The sequence below is a fragment of the Uloborus diversus genome, chromosome 4 (assembly GCF_026930045.1).
Source record: "Uloborus diversus isolate 005 chromosome 4, Udiv.v.3.1, whole genome shotgun sequence".
Classification (NCBI taxonomy): domain Eukaryota; kingdom Metazoa; phylum Arthropoda; class Arachnida; order Araneae; family Uloboridae; genus Uloborus; species Uloborus diversus.
Window position 1 is genome coordinate 118,842,427 of NC_072734.1, and position 27,214 is coordinate 118,869,640.

At 34.7% G+C, this 27,214-nt stretch overlaps 1 protein-coding gene across 2 annotated transcripts; it reads right to left on the reverse strand.

The window, feature by feature from the left end:
* Nucleotides 1-1,225: 1,225 nt before the first annotated feature.
* LOC129221495 (adult-specific rigid cuticular protein 15.7-like) lies at nt 1,226-26,945 on the reverse strand. Of its 2 annotated transcripts, none has more exons than XM_054855976.1 (4): nt 26,859-26,945; nt 25,099-25,200; nt 3,577-4,248; nt 1,226-1,374 (listed from the first exon to the last, which is right to left on the reverse strand). In XM_054855976.1, the coding sequence occupies exons 1-3, from the start codon at nt 26,868-26,870 to the stop codon at nt 3,586-3,588; spliced, it is 777 nt and encodes a 258-aa protein (XP_054711951.1). In that variant the 5' UTR covers nt 26,871-26,945; the 3' UTR covers nt 1,226-1,374; nt 3,577-3,585. The 2 variants fall into 2 exon arrangements, with proteins under 2 accessions (XP_054711951.1, XP_054711953.1); XM_054855978.1 differs by lacking the exons at nt 1,226-1,374; nt 3,577-4,248 and adding exons at nt 22,040-22,313; nt 23,407-23,957 and having other exon boundaries at nt 26,859-26,911.
* Nucleotides 26,946-27,214: the final 269 nt, after the last annotated feature.

Below are 27,214 nucleotides of genomic sequence, written 5' to 3' on the forward strand. Positions count from 1 at the left end.
TTAAATATTTTTTTAAAGTTTAATAATTAAAAAAAATTACTTAAATCGTTGCGCTTTCATTGTTTACACTTCTGTCATGTGACATCACAAATGATGAAATGCCACTCAATGTTGCCATTCACAGAACAAAATATTTAATTCGCATCTTTGCTCACGTGTATTGGCCACGATATGGTTGATAGCAAGCGTAGAGCGCAATTTTAATTCGCTGCTTGATTATCATAACGTGGAAACGTAGTAGAAAGATGCGCCAAATTGCATCATATGTGACGTCATAAAGACCACTCCTTGTTTGAAAAATCGGACATTAAAAAAAATTAATTAAAAAAAAACTGTTGGGAAAATGAAAGTATTTTCTGGGTTTATGTATTTTTTTTTTTTTTTTTTTGCTCATTCTATCCATTTCAATGACTAAAAGTAGTACTTTTGACTGAAAGAAACCACCCCATTTTGATAAAGACTGCAGATACGACTTTTGTGCGAAGCACAGCAGTATTGAGAAAGATTATATACACTCTTAGAAGTTTAGTTCTAAGAAAATGACTGCAATTAGAATCTGAAAGTTAAAGTCAGTACAGAAACTTGTTCAGTGCCTGATGTGTCAGCTTTTTCGTGCTCCTTTCTTTGTGAAGCAGTGTGTGTTTGCTTCATTCCTTTAGTTCCGTTTTTAAAGTGAATAATGAGGATATCTACTCCTGTGCTGATAAGATGATAGAGCTACTTAGCAGATTGTACTATTCTTGAAAAGTGGCATTTTTGCCGTAGAACTCCAAAATTGAATAAATAAATCATATCTTATTTGAATCAGAAATTTGAAGAAAAAAAGCTAAAACCTAGAAAAAGTCGCTGAAAAAAAGTATTAAAACGTAAAAAGTGCATTAAAAATCCATGAGGAATACACAGAAACGGGAAAACTCCAGAAAATGCAAAAAATGAATTGTCATTAACTTCAACATTCAATAACTTTATGATTATACATCATTAATGCCTTAAATTATTTCTAGTTCAAGGTGCTTAAGTTAGAGGTTACTGTAGTTTTAAAACAGGTTTTGTTGATTACATTGAAAATGAGTGAATAAATAAATACTTTTAACTTTTGAACAAAAATTAAACACAAAACTTCTAAAATGTGCTTTTTATTACGACACAAAAAATACATCTAATAACTTAAACAAGAACCACACAAAAGTACAAAAGTTTTTAGACAGGAAAACATGCAGATTTGCCCCATTGTTCCGAGTGTGTTTTGTATTGAAAAAACAAGGGTAAACGAAGCAAAGTATGAACACATAATAAAGCTTTTCATTTTTGGCAGCGTCTTAAGTCACAGATGAATTCGAATCAAGCTGAAATATTCCTTCGTAGGTAAAGATTCTGAAAAATAAAGTAAACAATATTAGGTTTTTAATAAAAAGCTAACAATGTGATTATTAATCATGGTTTTGAATTCTTAAAAAATTTGCATATGCATTTGGAACGTTTCATAATTTAAAATTAAATTCTTTCGTAAGAATTATTTAAGAAAGCATGTCATAGATTTCATGAATATGCATAACAAGCTTAAAGACATAGGAGCGTTTCGAGAGGCGGGGGGGGGGGGGGAGGTTCCCCCGAAAACCATTGGTTTTGACAGATTTTGTCTACTTTAATATAGAAGTTTATATGATGTATCGATAGTTATAATTCAGCCAGGCGCGGATCCAGAGGGGAGGTACTAGAGAGTCTAAAGTTGCGTTTTGCAGACTTATCTTTCGAAAAATTTGTCCCAGACCCCTATTTATTACCAAAAATGACACTTAAGACCAAAAACTAGAAACTGAATCTGCGCTTGGACTACCCTCTCTACAGATTGTAATTTTGGCTCTCTAGTATAGGGACAAATCTAATTATTAGTTAGCATCTTTCTTAAGTTGCTCTTTCTTCCGTTGGGCGGATCGAAATTGGAATCCTTGATACGCCTTATCCGAAAATATATAAATATGTAGTTCAACTTTCAGCTGCATTATTTAAAAAAAAAAAAAAAAAAATCGAGAACGATTTTATGATAGATTTTGTAGTTAGAAATCGCTTTCCGAGAGAAAAAAGAATTTTCAAAAGTGAAAAATATGGCTGTGAAATGCAAAATTTTTACATGATACCCAATGATGGAGCAACCAAGGAAAACGTTTTAAGACATGATTTTTTTTACTTCCTTTTACGAAGTAAAGGAAGTATTGTATTCACGAAAAAATTTTGACCCAAAAATAGGTCTTAATTTCCATTTTGCTCGCCCACGAATAAATGTTGAGTTTTTTTCCCAATCCGACCACACGTGGATATATATCTAAGAGCGTATAGACACCCGAAATATCCATTTTGATGATTCCCGAATTAATTACAGCAAGTTTTCTCGTGACGTCTGTATGTACGTTTGTATCTCGCATAACTCAAAAACGGTATGTCCTAGAAAGCTGAAATTTGGTAAGTAGACTCCTAGGGGGATCTAGTTGTTCACCTCCTCTTTTGGTTGCATTCGGATGTTCCTAAAGGGGGGTCTTTTACACATTTTTGGGGGAAATCATTGTTAATAACAATGCAAACTCAAGTGGTGTTATAATTTGGCAAACACTTTCCGACCTATCGCCAAGCTTTTGGTCGCCAAGTTTTTTCGCCAACTTGGCGACAAAAATTTGGTGTGGTTTTTTTAAATTTGGCTTTATTTTGGTCACTATTGGCGATATTTAGAGAGATAAACCATGGAATCACATTAAAATGTCCAATATTGGGAAAATTAATCTGTACAAAACGTTTTTTTGCTTTAGATTCCAACAAACTTGGGGCAAAAATATTAAAAAAAATTTTTTTTGCATACTCCAGGGCACTACTATTATCATTAAATTGGCGTAAAAGGAAGCCATATGATGCACACATCAGCTCGTTTTCACCTGTTATGCCAAAGTTGCAGAATGTGAAACTGGAAATACCATTTTCCATCTTACCTATCCTTGTTAAATTAAATTGCTAGTTGTATCAAATCAAGAGTTTTAGTACTTAAAAAATACTGTAATTTAAATGCCACATAAATGTATGACAAAGAAAACCAATATTAATTATTGAAGTGCATAAGTTACACGTCGATTAAACAGATGACGGTGTTTTGCATGCTTGTTCAGTGTTCACCTAATGTTTCTGCCTTTCGATGAAATAATTAAGGAAACCAGAAAACTTCTTTTGGGTTTGTTACAAGTGTTTTCTACGTTCACTTGACTTTTTATGAAATGTCCAAGAGTTTAAGGCATTCGTTATTGACCTACTTGTTGATACATTTCTAATTAATCCGTGCTTAACGTTTAATGAAAATTTGAATGTTTAAGTACATTGTAATACGCGCAAAATTCTGCAATAGAGCTTCTAGTTCTAGCCGAAGGAAAATTTCAGAAAAAACTGAAAGGGGTCATAACCGGAAAAATCAATAGACTAGTTGCTCGAAAATCCAGTTGTTAGGCTAATGCGCAAGGATAATCAGTTTTATAATTTTGAATAATTGTGTTAAATCGTGAATCGATTGGTTACGAATATTTTTAATTTGTTTTGTACCTTATGCGCTTAATATAAACCGTGTCCAAGTCCTCCATGGGCTAATCCAAGAGCAGCTCCACGTCCTCCAAGTCCATGTCCAAGTACTCCATGACCAAGTCCGACAGGTCCGTGATTCAAACCGATGGAAGATCCATGTCCAAAAAGTCCATTTCCGAGAACTCCATGGCCATGACCAAGTGCTCCGTGATTTAAACCAAGGACAGCTCCATGTCCGGTGAGATCATAAGCTCCGTGGTCACCAACCAGTCCATGGGCCAACGGGGCACCCAACAAACCATGTCCAGCAAGACCGTGAGCTAATCGAGCACCCAGAAGGTCATGTCCAGCAAGACCATGGACCAATGGGGCTGCGTGTCCAATGACGGCGGCTGCGGGGGCCACGTGGTCGACGACGGGGGCGACGGGTCCGGCGTAGGGGCTGGCGATGAGGGCGGCGGCGGGGGCGCTGGCGGCGGGGGCGCTGGCGGCGGTTCCGGGCTCGTTGGTCTTGACGACGGCTCTGAATCCGTGTCCGTCGGCGGCGTATTCGACCTTCCTGGCCCGTCCGTCAATGTCGGCCAAGGTGTAGGATCCCTTCACGTTGCCGTGTCCGTCTCCGACTTCGGATCGGGAGTTGGTGGCACCGTGACCGTCCTTGATGTCATAGCCGAAGGCGTAGTTACCGTGAGCCTGAAGAATAATAATATATCATCAGCTTTATGAGAGAACTTATTAGATAATATTGTGTATTGAAGTAAGATTTTCTTGATTCAACACGTAAACGTTATAGAGAATACAGTTTTATTTTCTAGTGAAATGATTTACTCTTCACCAATATTTTGTGAAACTTGGGATGCTCAAATTTATGCCACTTGTAGATACTAAAATAGCAGATATTCACCCCGTATATTTTTCCCCAATATCAGGCTATTTTAAAATTTTTTGTAAAGGCATAAAATAAGTCATGAAAAATATGTTTCATTCTAACATGAAACGTTGATCAATGTAGACCGTGATATCAGTCATTTGTTTTTGACAAATTGGATTAATAAATCTTTTGATTTATTAACTAAATGACTTGCAAAATAGCACGTATGAAGCTGAAACAGTTACTAAGCTCATCATTTGCATTGCGCATACGTTCTTCATTGAAATGAATCAAGGTTCTTCTTAAAATGGCTATGCAAAGAAAAAATATCTGGAAATATTTAAAAGGTTGAAATAATATGTGGTAAAAAGCTTTGCACACATTTGCAAATTTGTTCATATTACTTTAGTGGGAGCAAACCTAAACTGGCAGCGTCGTATTATTGTGACTAGGATTTGTGCAGCCTTCCCGATGCTGGCAGGTTAGTTTTGCTCTAACTATAGACACAAAAATATCAACTTAGTATCTTGAAGCTTCTTTATTTTTCAGATTAGAAAACCGCTTACGATTTCTCTAAGCGTATTTGTGTATTTATGTTTCCGCGAAATCACCGGATATGAACCGGAAATATTCGGTCTTTCGCCGATGTCTTTGGTATGAGAATGTTGATGCTCACCGGGTACTGTCGACTTTTAAGAGATTCCAAACATTCACAGTAACATACATATATACATGGATTAAATTTTTTGTTCATTGTAGATTGTTGAAGAGAAATTTTTTAGCTTAATACATTAAAATACTAGTAATGTCTTTCCTGTCTCAAATGAGGGAAACAGAGATTGATTTTTAAGATTCCATGCTCTGTGAGTTCACTACAATTGTAGTAAGAGTGTTCCAAAACTACAGAAACAAATCTGGATCTAAGAATTTCCAAACCCTGGCAAAAACCCAAATACAATTCATTTAGCAGACGAAAGGTTTTGGGAACTTTTCAAGGAAAGCAAATAAGAAATCTAACTAATGGTATGCTGTAGAGAATGAAGCGAAGGAATGTCGAAAGTATTTACAAAAGTTTATACAGTTTTCATTTGTAATTGTTTTTAACCATGAGAATGCTGTTTGTTAGAAAATGGGTATTACACAATAATTTTGGGTGAACATTTGTATTAGAGCTATTCCAATAGATTCTTTTTACGCAACAAAATGATTAACTAATGTCAAAAAGAATTAAAAAATTTGAAAACTTCATCAGATGCTGTTAATATTCCGGTGTTAAAAATAAACGAACAGCTATTAAAAGTAAACAAAGTACAGGACTGCTCTTCACATGACCCTATTTAATTAAATTAACAATTTTTATTGATGTTTCCTTTCCATACAGCTGTTAATTTATGATATTCATGCCAAATAAAATGTGAAAAATACATGAAAGACAGTTCACATGAGCAGAAGTGTTAAACTGCGGAGGCAAAGGTCCTGCTGCGTAAAATCATTGTTGATATGGAATATTTGCTATGGTTGATGTTTCGACATAGTGTATTATTGACTTTGCGTAATTAAATTAGTTTCTAATAATTAAATATGTCTTTCAAATACTTTATTAATTAAAAATTTAAAGGGTTTCTTCTTCAGTGTGAACACAAATTTACATTTATAAAGGAAATAGAAATACAATGGAAAGGGACTTCTTTATTTAAGATGTAGGTACAATATAGGAATTAATCCTTGATAATGAATGTGATGGAGTGGGATTTGTGTATCATATTAGTATTTATTAATTTTCTACGGCTTAATTCATACATATATGTGTATGTACCAATGGCATCAAACTCCACTGACGCTGATCATTTAAAACCGGAATAAAATTACTGTGGGGTCATTCCATTGGAATCAGAACTAACTTTATTCACATTTGATATCTCGAATAAAAACCATATTACAGTCACTGTTTCTGCAACAATGTAATCTCATTTTAGCGGCTCCTGTCAAGCATTAGGATCAAATTCCAATAACTTTTATAACTTGGCATGAGAAACAAATTACACCGCACTTTTACCTTCTTGTATCAAAATCAAGTTACGATAACCGTCTGATATTAGAATGAGATTCCTATAACATTTCCTTTTTGTCATCAAAATCAAATGCCAATAAATTTTACCCACTGGCACCAGAGTCAAATCAAGCTTTTACGCTGTAGACTCCAGAATCTGTTTGCAGCAACTGTTAGAATAAAATTTCGATTTCTGTGAATTGCTTCTTCCAGTATCAAGTTTAAATTTGGGTAACTGCTGCCTATTATCGCCTCAGAACTATGTTACAACGACTCTTATCCTTAGTTTAGCGTTGAAATTCATTGTTTTCTGCTTAGACATTGCAAGTAGACATTTCTTGCCTCGTCCTTGATTCTTTGAAACAAATATTTAATCGTGCATGAAATCATAGGCCACCACTCCAGTTGAATGAATGTTTAACTTTTTAATTCAATAAGCAGTTTATGTGTTTCATACTTACATCTTGAGATCTTGCGCTGGAACTGACTCCAGTGCTGACCAGGTGTGCTCCGTGGCCATGCAGAAGGGCTGCGGCGTTGGCAGCGGCCAAGATGGCAAAGAAAATGGAGATCTGGAAAAGAAAGTGGCATTTACTAATCTTACTCAAAAGCCTGCCACCATAATAAAACTGTTACATTTCTTTTTTTCACATGCGAACTGAGTTTTTTTTGTAGCAAGAATATAAAAAGTAGATTCTACTGTATTTAAAATAACTCACATGAGTTTAATTTCAAGATTTTCAATAAATACCTGACAGCATATGAATTTACTTCAGCAACAAAATAATATTCACCTTATTTGTTAACTGTAAACATTCGGTTTAGCGCATAGGCTGCGAACTGATCATTTCAAGTAATCAAAGAACAATTTTCAGCTACGTCTATTGGATATCAGGTTAATTTTAAGAGTGTCACATCCATGCTTTTAAATTAGGACGTGAAAGTTAGGCGTCATCGGCACATAGCCTAGCTTTTATAGATGAAATATGGCTAAGGTGTAGTTTAAAAATAATGGGGGCTGATGAAGTATCAGAGAAGAGTATACCACGAATGCTAACGATAGACTCCGTTGCTCGAAGCTTGAAAAAGAAAAAAAATAGGAAATCGATGCATATTACTTAAAGCAATGGCGTACTTACCATGGGTGACACCCGGAGCGGTCTTTGTGGTGTCACCCACCCTCCCTCGACAAACGCAAAAAAAAAAAAAAAAAAAAAAAAAAAAAAAAAAATTAATGTTCTGTGAAAACATGAAATTTATACAATTTTAAGAAACAACCATATATTTGTGTTAAGAAATTTTAAGTGGATTAATGTACAAAAGACAAATAAAAACTATGAACGCTTTTTATATAACTTGTCCTAGACGCATACGTGCTCAACCGTTCCGAGGTCTAAAAAGTAAGGGGGAGAGTATAAAATTGATGGCCTCTTAATTATTGTAAAGTATCTCAAACACAGGTTAAAATAATGTTTTTTAGTTTTTTGATTAAAGAGGAAGTCACTACCAGGTCTAACTTTTGACAATATGAACCTAATCCTGAGTATGAGTCCCACTCCATGATGTGGGATCAAAATATTTAAATTTGCAATCTTAAAAATGCATTTTATCTTTATACTTTTCATAAACTTGCAATTCCACTTTGGGTGTCCTCCCCCAGACGTGTTGCGCCCAAGGCAGACCGCCCCCTCCCTCGTAGCGACGCCACTGCTTTAAGTCAGTAAAAAATAACAGCTAGGGGCAAAATTAGTCGATACATTTTTTTTTTTTTTTTTTTTGGTCAAAAATATCGATTAAATGTGAAATAGTGGTCGTCAAACCAAAATCTTTCGTCGCGAAGTACCACTTAGCTACGTCTTAATTCTAACCCAGATCACATTTAAAAGCAAAGGATTTCAGTACCGTTAAGTTCATTTTACGATGTGTGTCTCGTGCATAAGTTAAGTTGTTTCAGACTTTCTGCAGTTATTAAATTCAATATTAAATTAAATGAAACGAAGTTAAATAATTAAAGAAAGTCAAAGCTGTTTGAGTTTAAATGCAAGTTAATTTGAAGAACAAGAAAAATCCATAGCAGACTTTCAGTGACATGCAAACATTAAACAACTCAACTCACCTTTGCGAACATTTTGCTTGGAGAAGCTTATTAAAGTGTTCACACAAGGAACAGATGACTGCTTGGGTATCCGATGTCAAAGTCTCCCACTCCACTTTATATATATTCTATTCCACCAAGGACACCCATCTAGTTCAACGTACATTGAATCAGTCGAAGATCAAAAGTAAGAATTCTACCGCACCTAAACCAGTTGTGGGTATTTTTCTTCCGGTGAGAAAGTAGGAAAATTTCTCGCCAGCCATTTAATTTCATTCGTTTTTCGTTGTTTTGTACCGAAAAGGGGCGCGAATTACGCTCGCAGCAAGAAGAATATAAGTTCACGAATTAGATATGGGTCGGAGTTGGAATTCTGACAGGAATAGTGGTCTAATTTCTGAACCTGCTTTTAATTTTTTTCAATTGTGGAGGTCACGTTTTGGACGAGTTAACTGATTTCCTTAACATTTAGTGCAGGTAAATTCTCAAATAATTTACTAAAACTTTTTCAACTTTTTTTTTCTTCTTGAATATATGTTTATATTTATTTGCTGAAGCGGAAATTTTCCCATTATATAAATTTGTTACCAATGTTATATATTTTTGCATGGAATCCATGAGAAGAGAGCAGTGATAGTTTTGGGGAAAAACGTGAGGGGGTGCTCACAAGGCGTGCTTAAGTTTCTGATAATAACTTTGATGTTAACGTAACAGTTATTTTAACATCAAAAGTGGAGGCACACCTTTATTAGTTAGAATAAAAAAGTGGAAGGACGCCGCCTCCTTAAGTCTCTTTTCGACTACGCTACTAGAAAAAAAGGTAACCTGATTGCCCTTCAATTAATGTATTAATAAAGAATATGAACAATAAAGAATATAAACAATAAAGGTAAGAAAAAACATTCGAAAGATATTGCAATTTAAAAAGTGAGGAAACGCTTGCGTTAAAGTAAAAAAGTGGGGAGAAGCCACCCTCTGACGACCCCCTTCGGTTACACCACTAGAAGTGGAACATTTAGAATATTTTTCTGGAAGGTGTTATGGCTTGTTGGTTTATGTAATTATATTAAATAATGAGTTTGCGAGCATAAACTGATTATAGAAAAAAGATTATGAGGTGATGGTGCTTACGATGACGAACGATTTTACACCATAATCTGTAGCACCGATATTATTTAGTCTCTGAACAATAGAAAAACTAAAATCCACATTAAAGTTTCAAGAATGAAACAAAAATAAAAAGAAGATATTTGTTTCGCAACCCCATAGTAAAGTTCGATGGTGTAATTCTACAGATCATAATGACTAGTAAATGACAGGGAGGGGTGTTGCACTTGTCACGGCTACTCATAGCGTAGTGTTTGTGCTATGTGCAGCAGTCGCAGTCCATTTTTTAAAAAATTGCAGGAGAAACAAAAAACGCTTTTTGCTCCGCCTACCTAATTTTCCCAAAAGAATTAATTTTCGTTTGAATAATCTTTGGTGAGCGAATTGGTTGTTTTTATTTTTGACTCGGCAGTACTTTTCAGTTACTGTAAAATCACTTAATTAATTTTCGCGATTTTCGCGAGCTCATCGTAACTGCAAAAATTTATGCCTCGAAAAATATTTTCTCAAGGTGGGTTTTTCAAATTTCGGTTCTGTTCATATAAAACCATGAAATTTTAAGCTCGCGACATTACTGATATTTTTACTTTCGCGAAGTTTACGGCTCGCAAAGATAAGTGCTTTTGTAGTACTTAGAGATAACAAATTCAGACAGCTGATTTGGAAATAAACTTTTTTTTTTTTTTACTTCCTTTTACGAAGTAAAGGAAGTATTGTATTCGCGAAAAACTTTTCACCCAAAAATCACCCCTTTAATATCCATTTTGCTCGCCCTCGAATGAATATTGAATTTTTCTATCAACCCGACCACACGTGGAACGTATAAATACCAAAAATATCCATTTTTTCGATCCCCGAATTAATTACAACGAGTTTTCTCGTGACTTCTGTATATACGTATGTATTTGCGTATGTGTGTATGTGCGTATGTATCTCGCATAATTCACAAAAACGGTATGTCCTAGAAAGTTGAAATTTGGTACGTAGAGTCCTGGTGGAGTCTAGCTGTGCGCCTCCAATTTTGGTTGCATTCGGGTGTTTCTAAGGGGGGTCTTTTACCCTTCTTTGGGGAGAAATCATTGTTAATTTCAATGCAAACTCAAGTGGTGTTATAATTTGGCAAACAATTGGCGATATATCGTCAAGCCTTTGGTCGCCAAGTTTTTTCGCCAACTTAGTGACAAATTTGGCGTTTTTTTTAATCTGATTTAATTTGGCCACTGTTGGCGATATTTAGAGAGTTGACCATTGAATCACATTAAATGTCAAATATTGGGAAAATTGCGTTTTTTTGCTTTAGTTTACAGCAAACTTGGGGTAAAAATATTTAAAATTTCTTTGCTTACTCCAAGGCACTATTATCATTAAATCGGCGTAAAAGGAAGTCATGTGATGCACACATCAGCTCGTTTTCATATTCTTTTCAAATTCCGATTAACATTAAATGCAGATGGTATCTTAATTTTGTGCGATTTATTAGCATGTTTATTAAAAATGTGTAATAATTCAGCACTTTTAATAATTTTCCTGGTTCCCTGTATGTTTTTACAATAGCCGTTTAGTAGAAGCATGGATTTAATCGGTTTCGAAATGTAACCTATGTTTGGCAGCGGTTTTCAACCTAATTGAGAGGAATTCGTTTCAAATCGTTTTGTAATTGATAGTATCAACCAAGAATCATGAAACTAAAAAAAAAAAAAAAAAAAAAAAAAAAAACGAGCTGATGTGTGCATCACATGACTTCCTTTTACTCCAATTTAATGTCATTTCCCCATTATTGGCAATTTTAATGTGATTCAATCATAGACTAATAATAAGAGTAGACCGAGCTTTCTCATTCTTGCTGATAAAGAAAATTGGTTCATAGATGTATCATGTGACTAGTGGAAGGGCTTGGCGAAGAATTTGGCGGCATGGTTGCTAGATGGCAGCATTATCTATAGTTTGGCACTCGACATGTATTTTAAGACAATGTGTTTTCATTAAAAAAACTTCCAGGTGCAGAGATTGAACTGTTTTTCTTTTAGTTATGCATTTTTTTGACATTAGTAATAGTTTTTGATCAGTTTTCGTTAACTTTTATTTCATTTGGAGCTGTCAGCGTTGGCGTGAACGAAATGGCATAAACGTTTCGCGTTAACGCAAAAATGTACTAATCGGTATCTTAAATTGAAACTGTAGGTAAAAATCTTACCGTTTGCTGATTCTTCTTGGTCGCTTGCATCTTTTATTGCTTAGAGAGTTATTGAAATTGACTAAAGAAAATGCACAATGCTATCTAAACGAAAAACTCACTATATTAACAAAATATTTACAACTTAGAATAACAAATTTACAAATCGGACTCCATAAAAGATCATTCTTCCGTGTTCCATCAATTCTATTTATTTTATTTCGCGCTGGCGTTGATCGTCTGCTACGATTAACGCTCGCTGTTGCTAGGATATCCACCAGTCACATGGTTTGGTTCATGAGCAGCAAAGGGTTGCCATAGCTCGGTCTACTCTTATTATTAGTCTATGGATTCAATAGTTTACTCTCTAAATATCACCAACAGTGAACAAAATGAAACCAAATTTTTTTAAAAAACGGAAAAAATCGCCAAATTTGTCGCCAAGATGGCGACAAAATTTGGTGACCAAAAGACTGGCGATGCATCGTCAAGTGTCCGACAAATTACAACACAACTTGAGTTTACATGGACATTAACTGATTTTTCCCCAAAAAGGGGCAAAAGACCCCCTTAGGAACATCCGAATGCAACCAAAAGGAAAGGTGCACAACTAGAACCCACCAGGAGTCTACGTACCAAATTTCAACTTTCTAGGACATACCGTTTTTGAGTTATGCGAGATACATACACACATATGCACATACGCACATACATACGTACATACGGACGTTACGAGAAAATTCGTTGTAATTAACTCGGGGGGTCGTCAAAATGGATATTTCGGGTGTCTATACGTTCTTAGGCATATATCTACGTGTGATCGGGTTAAAAAAAACTCAACATTTATTCGGAGGTGAGAGAAATGGAAATTAAAGCCGATTTTTGAGAGAAATTTTTTTCGCGAATACAATACTTCCTTTTTTGTAAAAGGAAGTAAAAAGTTCACTGATTGAGCTGGTTTAATATTGTCCACCTCATATGTAAATAGAATGCATCTTAATTGGAAATCATCGCCCATATTTTTCCTTGTTTTATCAGTAACTCACCTGTATGTGGTATTTTATAGAAGACTATGCTTATGAGATTAAAGAAAGTTTTTAGTCAAGATACTCACAAATAGTAATAAGAAAGTACAAAAATTACACTTGACAGTTAATTCATATTTAAAATGCTAATAATGTTGACAAACAGGCAGGGCCCGATCAAGTCAAAGTGGTGCCCAGGTCCTGTCAGAATTTGGTGCCCCTCTCACAAGAAAATCCACACGTTTTCAAAGTAGTCGATTTGATTTGAAATTGAGAAAGTCTGTTTGAAATAGGCATTTCTCAACTTCAAATCAAATTTTTTTTTTTTTAAATTGAATTGCACTAGAGATAAGTACATTGCTATGGCAAAACATAATAATAGGTATATTCTATTAGTTTGTGTATCATTTTGTATGTCTCCAGTTCTTGTTTAGTCAGGTGCCTACAAGAAGGTCTGTGAGGGTTTAAAGGCGGGGGTGGGGGGTAATTTGAGAGTGTTTTGATCTCATTCGGGAGGTGAGGGGAGGGGGAACGCTGATTCGTAACATTTGAGGGATGTGCGCCATTGCCGTAAACAAAATATTAATGTTTTTTCTTTATCTCTCTAAAATATCTTCTAGAGTGCAAAGCACAGGAACAGATTTAATTCTTGAATCATTTTTCATAGGCTGTATGAGCAAAATAAAATACCAAAACTCTTTAACTTTAAAACTCAGTGTGACTTAATTACATTCAACTACTGCTTTCCCTAATTACCTAACAAGACGCTGAAGGTTAGTTAAAACTTTTTGATTTTTGATGCCTGTCATAACTTATATTGAAAAAAAAAACCGAGCTGATGTGTGCATCACATGACTTCCTTTTACTCCAATTTAATGTCATTTCCCCATTACTGGAAATTTCAATGTGATTCAACAGTTTACTCTCTAAATATCACCAACAGTGGCGAAATTGAAACAGATTTAAAAAAAAAAAAAAAAAAACCGCCAAATTTGTCACCATGTTGACGACAAAACTTTATGACCAAAAGACTGGCGATATATCGCCAAGTGTCCGCCATATTATAACACCACTTGAGTTTACATCGAAATTAACAATCTTTCCGACGAAAAAGGGGCAAAAGACCCCTTTAGAAACACCCGAATGCAACCAAAAGGGGAGGTGCACATCTAGACCCCACTAGGAGTCTACGTACCGAATTTCAACTTTCTAGGACATACCGTTCTTGAGTTATGCGACATACATACGCACATATATACGTACATACAGACGTCACGAGAAAATTCGTTGTAATTAACTCGGGAATAGTCATCATGGATATTTCCCGTGTCTATACGTTCTTAGGCACTTATCCACGTGTGGTCGAGTCGGAAAAAAAAAAAAAAAAAAAACCTCAATATTCATAATGTAGTAAAATGGAAATTAAGTTCGATTTTTGAGTGAAATTTTTTTCGCGAATACAATACTTCCTTTTTGTAAAAGGAAGTAAAAACATGAATAACTCATGAAAAGAAATTTTTTTTTCATGTATTAAGTCTAAATGGACCAGCTCTACTAAAACCATAAATGCATTTTTTTTCTTCTAAAAATCATTGCACACATTTTTGTCAAAATTTTTTTGTTGTCGTCTCATTTTCGTTCTTTCATAGTTAAACAGTTGCAAAAAACTAAAAAATACATTTATTAAGTAAGAGGGAAAAACCTATATTTTCCATGCTTTGTGAATGCGAAATTGGCATTAAAATGTTTTTTTTTTCTTTGAACTTTAATTGCTACTGATCACTAATTGAAATACTTAAATGTACAGAAATGTACATCTTGCAAATGAAATATGGAAAGGCGTTTCTTCTACTCCTTATTTGCAAAAATTAAAATGTCGGAAACTCACCCTCACGCAACATTAGGAACGGCAAATACAGTCGAGTCTCGACTTACGCGAGAGATGCGTTCTAAGATCCCTCGCCTAAGTCGAAATTTCGCGTTGTGCGAACGGGTATGTAATACGAATTTTTTGTGAACATGCTTAGTTATTTTAGGTCTTTGTAAACACCTCTCAAACTGTTAAACTATTTCTTAAAATTAAATTATCATTTCAAACATAAAGTGAATTTTTACATGTACTTTAAAAATTCTTCATTAATCAACGATGCACAAAATCAATAATTAAGGGGTGAAATAGATACAAAATAAAACAGCACGGTACGCACAGTGTGTCGTAATAATAAAATGAAGCAACTTAATGATACTTTACAGCAGATTCACTTATTATATTTATAACTTAAAATATGAAGATGATGATGATTTATGATGCGCGATCGCAAATTGTTATCACTCTTCCCCTAGTTCCGCATGCGCGTCAGGAAACTCGTCAGCAGAGGAAGAAAAACAAAAAAGAGTGATGAACTGATCTTCGGTTTTCTGTCGAAAATTTTCGCGTTGTTGGTGGAGAATTCAAGTTAACTCTAAAATTCGTTACAAGTGGAAAACTCGCGTTATAGCCATTTCGCGTAAGTCGAATCGCGTTGTAGAGCGACTCGACTGTATTGCCGTGTCAGGCCACTCAATATGCCGGAAAAATTTAATTTATGAAACTACCTCACCGTTATCCGTGTCAGGCAAGACATGCTTACACCATTTCCATTCGCATTGGCATTGAAATAGCTCAGAAAAGCGAACTTCCCTATCCAACGCTGGCCGTGTCATTAAATGCGCATAACTCTTTCTTTTTGAAACCAGCAGACGTTAATTAACGCCCTAAGTTTTAAACTTTCGTTTTCGCTTCAGTACTTTTTCCCCCATTCATAAAGTAGAAGTATTGCTCTAATAGCACTCAAACTTCTATATTTATTTTCTTGTGGTTGGATAAATTTTTTCGCAGTGATTCAAAATCGAATGTTTCCCCTCGGAGGTATTTAGGACGGGGTTATTCTTTCTTCCGAAATATGGAAGAAAAGTAAAATCCCTCGAGACTATTGGGGGCAAAAACTCATTTTCTTTACTAATAATAAAGCTCAAAGTCTCTGTCTGGATGTCTGTAGGATGTCTGGATCTCTGTGACGCGCATAGCGCCTAGACCGTTCGGTCGATTTTCATGAAATTTGGCACAAAGTTAGTTTGTAGCATGGGGGTGTGCACCTCGAAGCAATTTTTCAAAAATTCGATTTTGTTTTTTTTTTTCTATTTCAATTTTAAGAACATTTTCCGGAGCAAAATTATCATAAGATGGACGAGGAAATTACGAAATTATCATGACGTGGAATTTGAGAGCGAAAGAACATAGCCAATTGGCGAGAAATTCGTCATCCGTTATTTGTAAATATACTGGCGAACCGAATGACCATTTAATTTTCAACTACGGACAAAGCCGTGCGAGTACCACTAGTAGAACATAAATCTGCATTTGTGAACACGCCTATGTAGAAAAAAAAGACCTCGAAATTAATTCACGAATCGCACCTTTATATTCGAAAAACTAGAGAGTTTACTTTATTGCAATTTCTGAATGTTTTTTCTGAAATGTTGTTCTAAATGGTTTTTGATCAAAGCAGCCCTTTCATATGCATAAACTACTGTATTAAAATTTGCAAATATGTTAAAACCAATGGCTCTGTGTGGATGTTTTCACCTCACCCCCCCCCCCTTTGCTGCGCCACTGATTGAGACAGACGCATTGAAGTTTTTACAATGATAATTTAGTTAAAGTGGGATGTATTCCTTGCTGTAGGTCGTCCGCGTATTTTATACCTAGTGCTTCTGGGCGAGAATGTAGAGAACGCAGATGTTGTGGCCGTACTAGTTAATTGAGTTTTTCTCTGCTCTCTTCCTATTGTTTCATTTCCTTTCGAAAAAATTCTCCGTTTTCTTTCAGAAAAAAAAAAAAAAAAAGAAAGAAAGAAAGAAAAACGTAAAATATTTTTGTGCACTTTTAACGTACTCGTTGTTTACAGTATATATGCCAATTTTTAAGCACATAGGACACCTAGAAGTACTTAAAACTTCAAGAAATAAAAAAAAAATTAAAAAATGTTTATATTTAAGTTGAACTAAAATTCGATATCTCTGGAACGTTTCGCCCTATAGAATTGAAACTTGATATATTCGATTCAGTGCACAAAAAAGTTCTGAGAACTGCACTCGTTCAAAGAATGGAATGCTTTTTTATGTCGTTGTTTTTCAGTTTACTCCATTCGCCACAACGTCCGATAAAAAATACAGCTTCAAAAAACTTACGATTTAGAAAACGAATTGAATACACACAGCGGTGCATTGCATATTATGTAAACATTCATCATTTGTGATGTCACACGAGGTCACACCTTGTTTTAGAATTCCGACATTAAAAATTAAGTACTGGGAAAATTCAAGTATTTCCGGCTCCATGTATTTTTTTTGTTCCTCTACTAATTACAGGACCTGAAAGTAGAACATTTGACTGAAGGGAACACAGCTGTTCTGACTAATTTTAGTTAGGAAATCATCTTTTCAAAAAACTACATAGTTATTAGACACTTTCGCAGAAGGAAAAAAAATCCAAAATTCCTCTTTTAAAGGAATTAACTCTTTTAGTGAGGGAATGGGATTTTAATTCTTGTTATTTAAATTTTTTAGCAACGATCGTATTCGTGAAAGTTTTAAAAATATTTCCATAATATTCTAGGTTAAATTAAATAAATTGTTAATAATGTTTTCTTTCCTTCATAAAATCACGTTTCTATTTCTTTTTCTCCATGATAAAAAATAAATAAATAAATGAATAAAAATACAGTATAACTTCGATTTAACCGATACCCGATTCAACGATATCCTCAATTTAATGATACATTTCACTGGTCCGGATTTGACTGCATTAAATGTCCATGCTCCTCGATTTAACGATATCCTTGGTTTAACGATAACTTTTTCTGGTCCCTTGAAAATCATTTAATCAAGGTTATACAGTAAATAAAAGAAAACCATTTAATTACACGAGAGAATGCAGACAGTGTGGCGGTACCAGGGGCGGCAAATAGGGGGTGCGAGAGGGGGCGGTTGCACAACCAAATTTTTCACTAAGAATAATATAAAATGGTAAAATTCAATTCAGATAACTCAGAAAATCATTTGTCTGAATTTTCAGAACAGAAAAAACTGATGGAGGATAAGTGTTTGCCTTAAGTAAAGAAGTAATCTTTTCATATGGGTTAAATATTTCAAAATTGAGTAATCTATGTTATGATGGTGCATTTTGTATGAGATACCCGTACAGTGTAGATACTGCAATTTTTACGCGTAAATTCCATGTCATTTTACATAAATTTTTATGCTCATATTATAACTTAATGTTCAGCTAGTAAGTGTTCATTGATGCCATGTACTAGAAACACATTTTAGCAACTCGGTGTATCATGTGCTTTCATGGAAACTTTTTGTAAAGATATGCTATTTTTGAGAAACATCTCACATCAAAAAATACTTTCACATCAACAAATGCATCTTGAGGCTCTTTACTTGACAATCTCTGTGTGACACAAGATGGTCTTCAAGAGTTATAAAAGCCCCATGGAAGAATTACTGGAAAGCGACCTTTTCATTGATAAAACATTTGATGTCATTTTAATGTGTATGCCTTTGTCTGAATTTTTTGTTTACTTTATTTATACTGCGGAGCGTTTTTTTGGTAAATGCTATACACTCTATCATAAAAATTTTAATTCGCTAATCTTAATTCTTGGATTGACAATTGAAACTCTTAGTGATTTTTGCATTAATGCATACTTGAACCAGGTGTGGAACTTTGTGACAGAGCTTTTCGTAACAGTTTTTAATGTATGCCAACGTGGAAGAGGTGACAAAACCCAGATGAAGTTTTAGTCAAAATATTAAATCAATATTTTGAATAAACTGATCAATTCAGTTTCTCAAAAAATTGAGACAGGATTTAATGAGAAATATTTATTATTGGTCTTAACTTCAATATTATGTAGGTCGGTTATAGAAAGCGAAAAAGAAAATATTACACTTATAAGTAATAGCATGAGGAAAGATGAATTGTTTTGTGAATTGTGACTATACTTTTTAATGATACAAAATAAATACTAGCCTATTTAAAAAGCTTTCTTGGTTATTTTAAAGAGAGGAATCTAAAGGAAATGTGCTTTTTTTGACATAACTTTCTTGCTTCCATTGTTTTTTGACTCTTTCAATCAGGTCAGTCATTTGAAAGATGACTTCCGTGATTAAATTGAAAAACCGACGTAAATAAAGCACAAATTTACACAAAAATACAGCATATAGCTATTTCAAGGCTACAATAATGGAGCCTCTTCATCGGTGTAAAAAACTACGCACACAACCAGAAAGTTGTAGGAGAACTGAACGTCAACCAATTTTGACTTTCGTGTCTCAGGAGGTTAGAGAATTGCCTTCGAAGCGCAATGAGGCAAAGCAAGACCTTCCTGGCAATAAATTAAGTCATTGGATATTGATTAACTATAGTTACAAAATTTTCTGTTCTTCCTGACTCCAAAAATAGCAGATTAAAACTTTACTAAAAAATAAAAACTAGTACCGAGATATTTTGTGAGATAACTTATAACAAAATAAATTTAAAGCTTCGATCGAAAAAATTTTAATTGTTCTTCACAAACCTAATTATTCTTAACATTAAAACCATTTAATTACCAGTTCTTGTTAACCAATATTTTGGTTTTATACCGTACTGAGGAAATTCATGTTTAAGAAACTCGACCCCCCAAACGAAATGCTGAAATGCCGTCCCTGGGCGGTACTAGTTAATAGATTCTTTTGTTCCAAGCTCTAAAGTAATATCATAGCTAGTGTCAATTTATCGAACGACTCAAGGTATTTTCAAGATATCTATCCAAACTACAAGTAACTAAGAATGAAATCAGACTTGAAAGAGGATACAGTAGAACCTCGACTATCCGACATTCTTATAACCGAAACCTCGTTTTTCCAAAGTCAGTTCACTGAATTTTTATTTTATCATTTATTTATTTCTTTACTTTTTTATGGTAAGTAAACATCATTTCTAGGTCATCGCAGAAATCTTCTACTGCAGATACAAATTATCCATACATTTCTACGGTATGAATCCAACTTTGAAATTTAAAGTCTTCTACTCCCTAGATAATTTGATATCATTTAAAAGTTTTAACTAATTAATTTTATTTCTGGCAACGTTTAATAAAAGGAAATTCGAAGTGCTTTATTTTTTAACAGAAAGAAATAATAACTGTGCAGACGATATATATATATATATATATATATATATATATATATATATATATATATATATATATATATATATATATATATATATATATATATATATATATCATCTATTTTTTTTAATGAAAACTTAAGAGCTGAAGAGGATTTATGAATGGAAGAGAACGTTTTTCTTTTTTTATTTTTTGATGCATAGTCAATTCCCGCTACAACGCGATTCGACTTACGCGAAATGGCTATAACACGATTTTTTCACCAGTAAATAATTTTAGACCTAAGGCGAATTCCTCGTCCGCGACACGAAAATTTTCAGAAAGGGGTCATGGTGTGAAAGTATCGACTTTGTTATTGGCTACTTAAAATATTCTTTTCGTGAACGGACCTTTACTCCTTAGCATCACTCGCAGCAGGAGTTTCCACACCATACTAATCTGAACATCGCTTTGTTTGTGTATGCAAACAACTACTCCTCATTTAACATTTATTTTTTTCATTATAAATGCGAAAGTTTATGAAGCATAATGACACCTAAGAGCACTGTTTCATCAAAAGTTTGTGAAGACAGAAAGAAAAAGAGAAAGTTTCTGACAATTAAAGAAAAACTAAAGGTTCTCGACGTACTTGAACAACTAAAAAATGCGTTGAAGGTAGCGCGACAATTAGGTGTGAGTGAATCTTCCATATGTACAATTAAAACCAAGAGAAGAAAATCAGTAAAAGTTTGCCGATTAGTGTCTAAGCGAAATTCAAAAATTATGAAAATGGAAGCATCTCTTGTATTGAGAATTAAAGAAACCAGGAAGAAGGGTGTTGCCATAGATGAAAACGTTATAAAAGAACTAGCGAAGCAATGAATTAAAAAATATATTAGACTAACGATTTGATCATGCAGCATAAATTATCAACATCTTTTTTTTTTTTAAGTTACAAATATCATTACTAGATCTACTGTACAGTGTTACTATAGAACACCATTTTATGATAACTACATACTGTACGTACCGTACTGGTTTGTTTAATGTCCCTCTTTCCTGTTGATCACTGATTTTGTGCATCGTAACAGCATATTATGTTTGTTTAATGTCCCTCTTTCCTGTTGATCACTGATTTTGTGCATCGTAACAGCATATTATATTGATTAAAACAGCTTTTTAATACAAATAAAAATTCAGTTCTTTATGTAAGAAACGTTAATGTATAATTAAGGAATGGTTTAAAACAATTTGAGGTGGTGTTAACAAGTGTCTCAAATAATTAGGTACGTTTATGAAAAATTTTACATACCACAACGCAAAATTTCGACTTGCACGAGGGGTCTTGGAACGTCGCGTAAGTCGCTATTCGACTACATTAATTTATTTATTTATTAGTTTTTGGCAATGGAGAAAAATAAATTCCGATGCTCTTTATTTTTATTCAGAAGAGCTACAAACGAGTTTTTGTGATAAAATGTATTTATTTTAATAGGATTTTTATTATTTTTTTCTTAAAAGCGATTAAAGACATTTTTATGGGGAAAAATATGTTAATTGCATTGTTTGAAAGGTGCTAATACTTTATTTGTTCGTTTATTTATTTTTTATTGATGCTAGAAAATCATTTTTGGTGCACGGGAAGGTGGACTCGTTTGGTTTTAGGTGGAACTTCTTGTTTTTAGCAGCCTTCGATAGCTAGGAAAAAAAAATGTTTTCTGTTTGTGCTTTAAATTTCTGAGGTGCAACAGTTTTACTGAAAGGCAAGTTCAAAACTTATTTTTCACTGACTGCTTTACAAATAAATTGTTACAGATTTTGAGTAATCTTCTTGTTCAGCACAAAATTATTCGTGTTAGTTTAGGACTTTTCTCTTTCTTCCTCTTTCTGAGGCATGTATTGTCTGAAGATTAATCTCCCCACCCCCTCCTCTTTTTAAAGATGAATTAAAACCAACTCAATTTGCAAAGAGAAAGGACGTTTATTTACACCCACACAACAGGAAAAAATAAATTACAAAGCTTTTTGCTTCCCAAGACAGATGAAGAACTCTTCTAAGCTCTATTCATCAGATTTCGCACCATTCCCATTGATATACGACTGAGCAAAACCATCGAACCAATTGAAGGTGCAAAATTTCTTGAGGAAGTTTGGCAACATAGTTGTACAGGCAGAGCAGAGAAAAGCGATCACAGATGCATATCGATCACAGTCCATAAATGAAACGATTCTGATCTGCAAAGGAAGGAAAATTCCTTGATTACTTACAAATATATACTGGTTTGAGTTTTTGATTAATAAAGAACATATAATTAAATATTATCTTTATGTGATATTTTGAGAAATATTTTTGAAAATACACATTATAAAGGTTACACGCTTTGACCAATACGTTTTATGTCATATAATTTGTTGTATGTCTGGTTCAAAAATAATAACTTGCTCTCAAAATAGCTGATATTTGGAAAGAAATGGGTCATTTATTCTCTCAGAGGAAATCCGTGTTTTTCCCTCGTGAATACTATGAATTACAACATTTGCATTATTTGTTTTTCAAAGATAAGCCTTGTTTACATGGGAAATCTGTATACATATTTCCTTCTTCCATTAATTGAACATTAAGTGAAAGGTAATGTAGTTACTGGTTTTTAAATGCTTGAATTTTTCAACAGTAACCAAATTACAATCCTGAAAAATTTGAGAGCATAGAAATTTTTTAAGTTGGAGAGAATGTTTAAGTGCATATTTATTAAACGTGAAACGTTCTATATGAACTTGTGCAATGTTCTGTTTTAATTTTCTGGAATACTCGTAAAATAATAATAATTTTGCATTTAAATACAAACAATCCAAATTCCAAACGAAGTTCAACAGCATTTCTGACGGGATCAGTCACATATACAACTCTCTTTTATTCAAAACAAAATGTGAGTTACTGATTGTCAGCAACTATAAACATTGCTTCTTTCGTTTCCGATCTCTTTGCTTAATGCATGACAAAAAGACGAAAAAGCCTGGACAGTATAGTAAAAATTAGAAGAACGGAATGACAAGCATATTTTGAAATATTATGAACTAAAAACCTACTCTATTTGTGACTGGTGCGAACTACATTTCATGTCAGTGAAATTCAACCCCCCCCCCCCCCGTTTTTTTATCTCTCAGAAGATAAGAACAATACTGTTTTTAAAATAATGATTGTTTTCTTTTTCGAAAGGTTAATTTAAAAAAAACTTAACAACAAAATTAGCGTTTAACTAGCGTAGGAAACCAAAATTAGCGTTTCTTCTTCTAAAAGGGTTCTTAGAGTTCGTCACACATTACTTACGTTAAAATAATTTAGTGCCACAATCCATGTCCCAACAGACCGCCGTGGGCGAGTCCGTGTCCGACAAGACCGCCGTGGGCGAGTCCATGCCCTACGAGTCCTCCGTGGGCGAGTCCATGTCCTACGAGTCCTCCGTGGGCGATTCCATGTCCTACGAGTCCTCCGTGGGCGAGACCGTGTCCCAAGACACCGGCGTGTCCGAGTCCGTAGCCCCAAGCTCCTCCGTGGGCGATGGGGGCGGCGAGGGCGTGTCCAACGACGGCGGCTGCGGGGGCCACGTGGTCTACGACGGGGGCGACGGGTCCGGCGTAGGGGCTGTCGATGAGGGCGGCGGCGGGGGCGCTGGCGGCGGTTCCGGGCTCGTTGGTCTTGACGACGGCTCTGAATCCGTGTCCGTCGGCGGCGTATTCGACCTTCCTGGCTCGTCCGTCAATGTCGGCCAATGTGTAGGATCCCTTCACGTTGCCGTGTCCGTCTCCGACCTCGGATCGGGAGTTGGTGGCACCGTGACCGTCCTTGATGTCATAACCGAAAGCGTAGTTACCGTGAGCCTGTAATATACATAAATACAATTATTCACATATACATGTGATGTGCATACATGCATGTGCATGTGTGTAATGTTTTAGCAAAAATACGGGAATGTTTTTTTTTGCAATTTTTTGCTCTGATTTGCTTTATGTTCCCGAAGATTGTAGTAAGGGGGATGATATAACTGTAGTAGGGAAAAATCTAACCTGGTAGAATTGTGATGACTACGCAGATCCTAATCACAGTATTACTACGCTGCCGTGTTAGATTTGTACCAAACTATAGAGTTCTCTTCTGATGAGGATTTTTATAAATCTTCATACTGAGGATCGGAAATGCGGCTTAAAATCAAAGAATCTTCTAAGTGTTTTGATTCTCCCATTCTCTCTGGTCGCTCCTCTGGTGAGGCGTGCTTTTAAATGTGTTGGTATAACTTCTGTAAAGATTTCAATGTAACCTGCATTTCATATAAGGAAAGATATTCCTTGTTGAGATTTCCATTTTGATGTTGAGATTGACATTCATTCAAATTTTAAGATCAACACATCTGTGTCTTGTTTAGGTAAGAACTAAAAATAGTCTCATTAAATCAGTTCTATAAAGAATAACCATGTGTCAAATCTTAGCATGAAAAACAGCTTGAGAAATGCAAGAGTTGATTCCTGACCATCTCTTTTTGGGTACCACGTTTTGGTAATCAAAGAAACCCGTATTTGAATCTGTTTCTGATTTAAATTCCAAGCTTGCAAAAGCAAGTAAGTTTAGATCTATTACCGCATTATATTAACTTTTCATAGTTCAAGAACTTTTGATTTTAGCCTCACAATGAAACACCAATGGATAGAAATTATTAGGACAGAATTATTTCTAAAGGGTCTTCAAAATCTATCCTCCTCTTTGTGCTCTCCAGACTCTGTCTATATTTTTATCGAATTGTAATAATATATTTCTAAATATTCGCCATTTAAAAGAAGAGAGTGATAAATATTTGCTAGATCATGATGCAAAACCATTAAACTGAATTATCAGGAATTGGAATTTAAATCTTAACTACAAAATCATTCCTCCTCCTTAAGTTATTACACGCTGCACGGGATACTAGATGAAAATTCTGTGTGGGTTTGTCCTAACTATTGAGAGTGAATTAGTAAATGTACTTACATCTTGACTGCGTGCGCTGGCACTCACTCCAGTGCTGATGGCATGTCCGTGCAAGATGGCACTGGCATGGGCAGCTGCCAAAGCAGCGAACAAAATGGCGACCTGGAAAGAAATTCAAACTTTCTTTAGCCACAATTGTAAATAATTCTGGTTATCAACCATTCCTAAACTATTAAAAAAAAAAAAAAAAAAAACTGCATAGATTCTCTAACAAATGAACGTTTCGTTTAGATATTTCAAACACTTTATCGAATGGATGTATTCAGAGGCACTCAGTGACAGTTAAAATAATCTCTACTAAGAGTTGGGGTACTTTATTATAAAGTTGATTAAGGGCTCCGTATCACAAAAAAGGAAAAAAATAACTAATATCATTACAGTTTTTATTTCTTTTAATGAATTGCTTCCAAACCAGTTAGTAGGGTGTATTGCTTTTTAAAAAGAAAACAAAATAAGTCATTAAAGATCTTTTCTTTCTGTCTCGGTTGATAAATAATATTTTTACGAATGGCATCTACACTGGTATTTCAAAATTCTTGTTGCGTAATTTAAGACATTATATTAACATGTAATTATTTGTGTATTTCAGACTATCAAATCCATTTTTAAACGCGATATTTATTTTTTTTTTTTTTTATCATTTGAGCTTGCGTTTGGTTGATTAAAATGAGCAGATATCTTTACACGAATAAAGTCTTGTTCCCCTTTCCAAAACAATGTGCCTATTTCAATTGGAATCTTAGGATCGGTTCTCGATGCACTAAAATCAGGCCTGTCATTTCGAATCTTTTTTTTTGTGTGGGGGGGGGGGGGGAGGACGAAGAGTATATTTTGAATGTAACTTGCACCAAAAAATAGCGAAAATACCCCCCCACTGACATGTTAACATATTAATTTTTCAAAGGAAGGGGGAGAGGGGGGGGATACCATAAATGACTGGCTGACTGAAATATTTGTCTATGGTTTCCTGACGATAAATTTAGTCGTATTGAAATCCGCATAAACAACATACAAATGAATACAAGATGAAATAAAAGAGTTAAAAATGTGTTTTCTCCAACAAAGTTTAACAAGTTTAGGTTTCTGAACTAATCTTTAAGTAGCGGGAGTAGTTTAGTATAATCTCTAATTAGTATAATCGAAAATGTATAGTGTATAATTCATAATAGAGTTTGCCTGCTTGCTCAAAATACATTTTGCGAAATTTTAGAACATCTCCTTTTTTAAACAACTTAGCTTTTAAAAAAATAAATAAACAGCAGTTTAGAGAACAAATTAACAGGAAAGCTGCATACACATGTTTCGGAGTTACAAAAAACCCCTTTTTCAGTGCAAAAGAAGTGAGCTTATGGGTGAAAAGACTATGTCTTTTCATCCATATGCTCACTTTTTGCAGAGCTCACTTAAGGATTTACAAGGAGCCCTTTCTCCAATGCGGCAGATGCGAGCTTTAGGATAAAAGACATCCCAGAAAAATCTAAATGGAGAAGCTCACATGTACTACATCGAAAAATAGGCTTTTTGGTAATGACGAAACACATCAACAGAACTTTTACTGCTGTTTGTGTATCTATCTACGGGAATTTTAGTAAAACCCCGCGTAGTTGGAAAGACCCTTAATGGCACAGCGTGCAGTTATCTCAGTTCACATTTAATGATGAACAAAAAGTGTTTGATTATGCGAGCACACATACAAGTCACCTAAGTTTTCACGATAAACTCAATAACCTACTGCATTTTATGTAAGAATATCAACTTACCTTAGCAATCATGACTGAACTCCTTGTGACTGTATCTACAAGAGAAAATGTACTGATGCAGTTTTCACCAGCCTTATATATACTTGTTTCTTCCAAGGTGATTTCCGGGGCAAACGACAAAAAACTCACGAATCGAGAAAAAGTGAGATTCCAAAGCAGCGCCTCGGTCACTACGCCCTCATGACTTTTCTTTCATTTTCACCTTGATGGAACGTTCGGTACCATGTGTGATCAACTTGATTTTTCTATTCATTTCTTGCCGCTATCAGTTTCTCAATTAACTCGCTTATCCGCCAGTGTATCGTATCTTAATTAGGGAGGGGTGAGAGCAGTCTTGCCTAGACCGGATTGTCAAC

What these genes read in the sequence shown, in the direction of transcription:
- LOC129221495 (XM_054855976.1), bottom strand. An exon ending in CCAGCGCACGCAGTCAAGAT is followed by an intron (nt 4,249 to 25,098) that starts GTAAGTACATTT and finishes ATTATTCTTCAG; the next exon opens with GCTCACGGTAACTACGCCTT.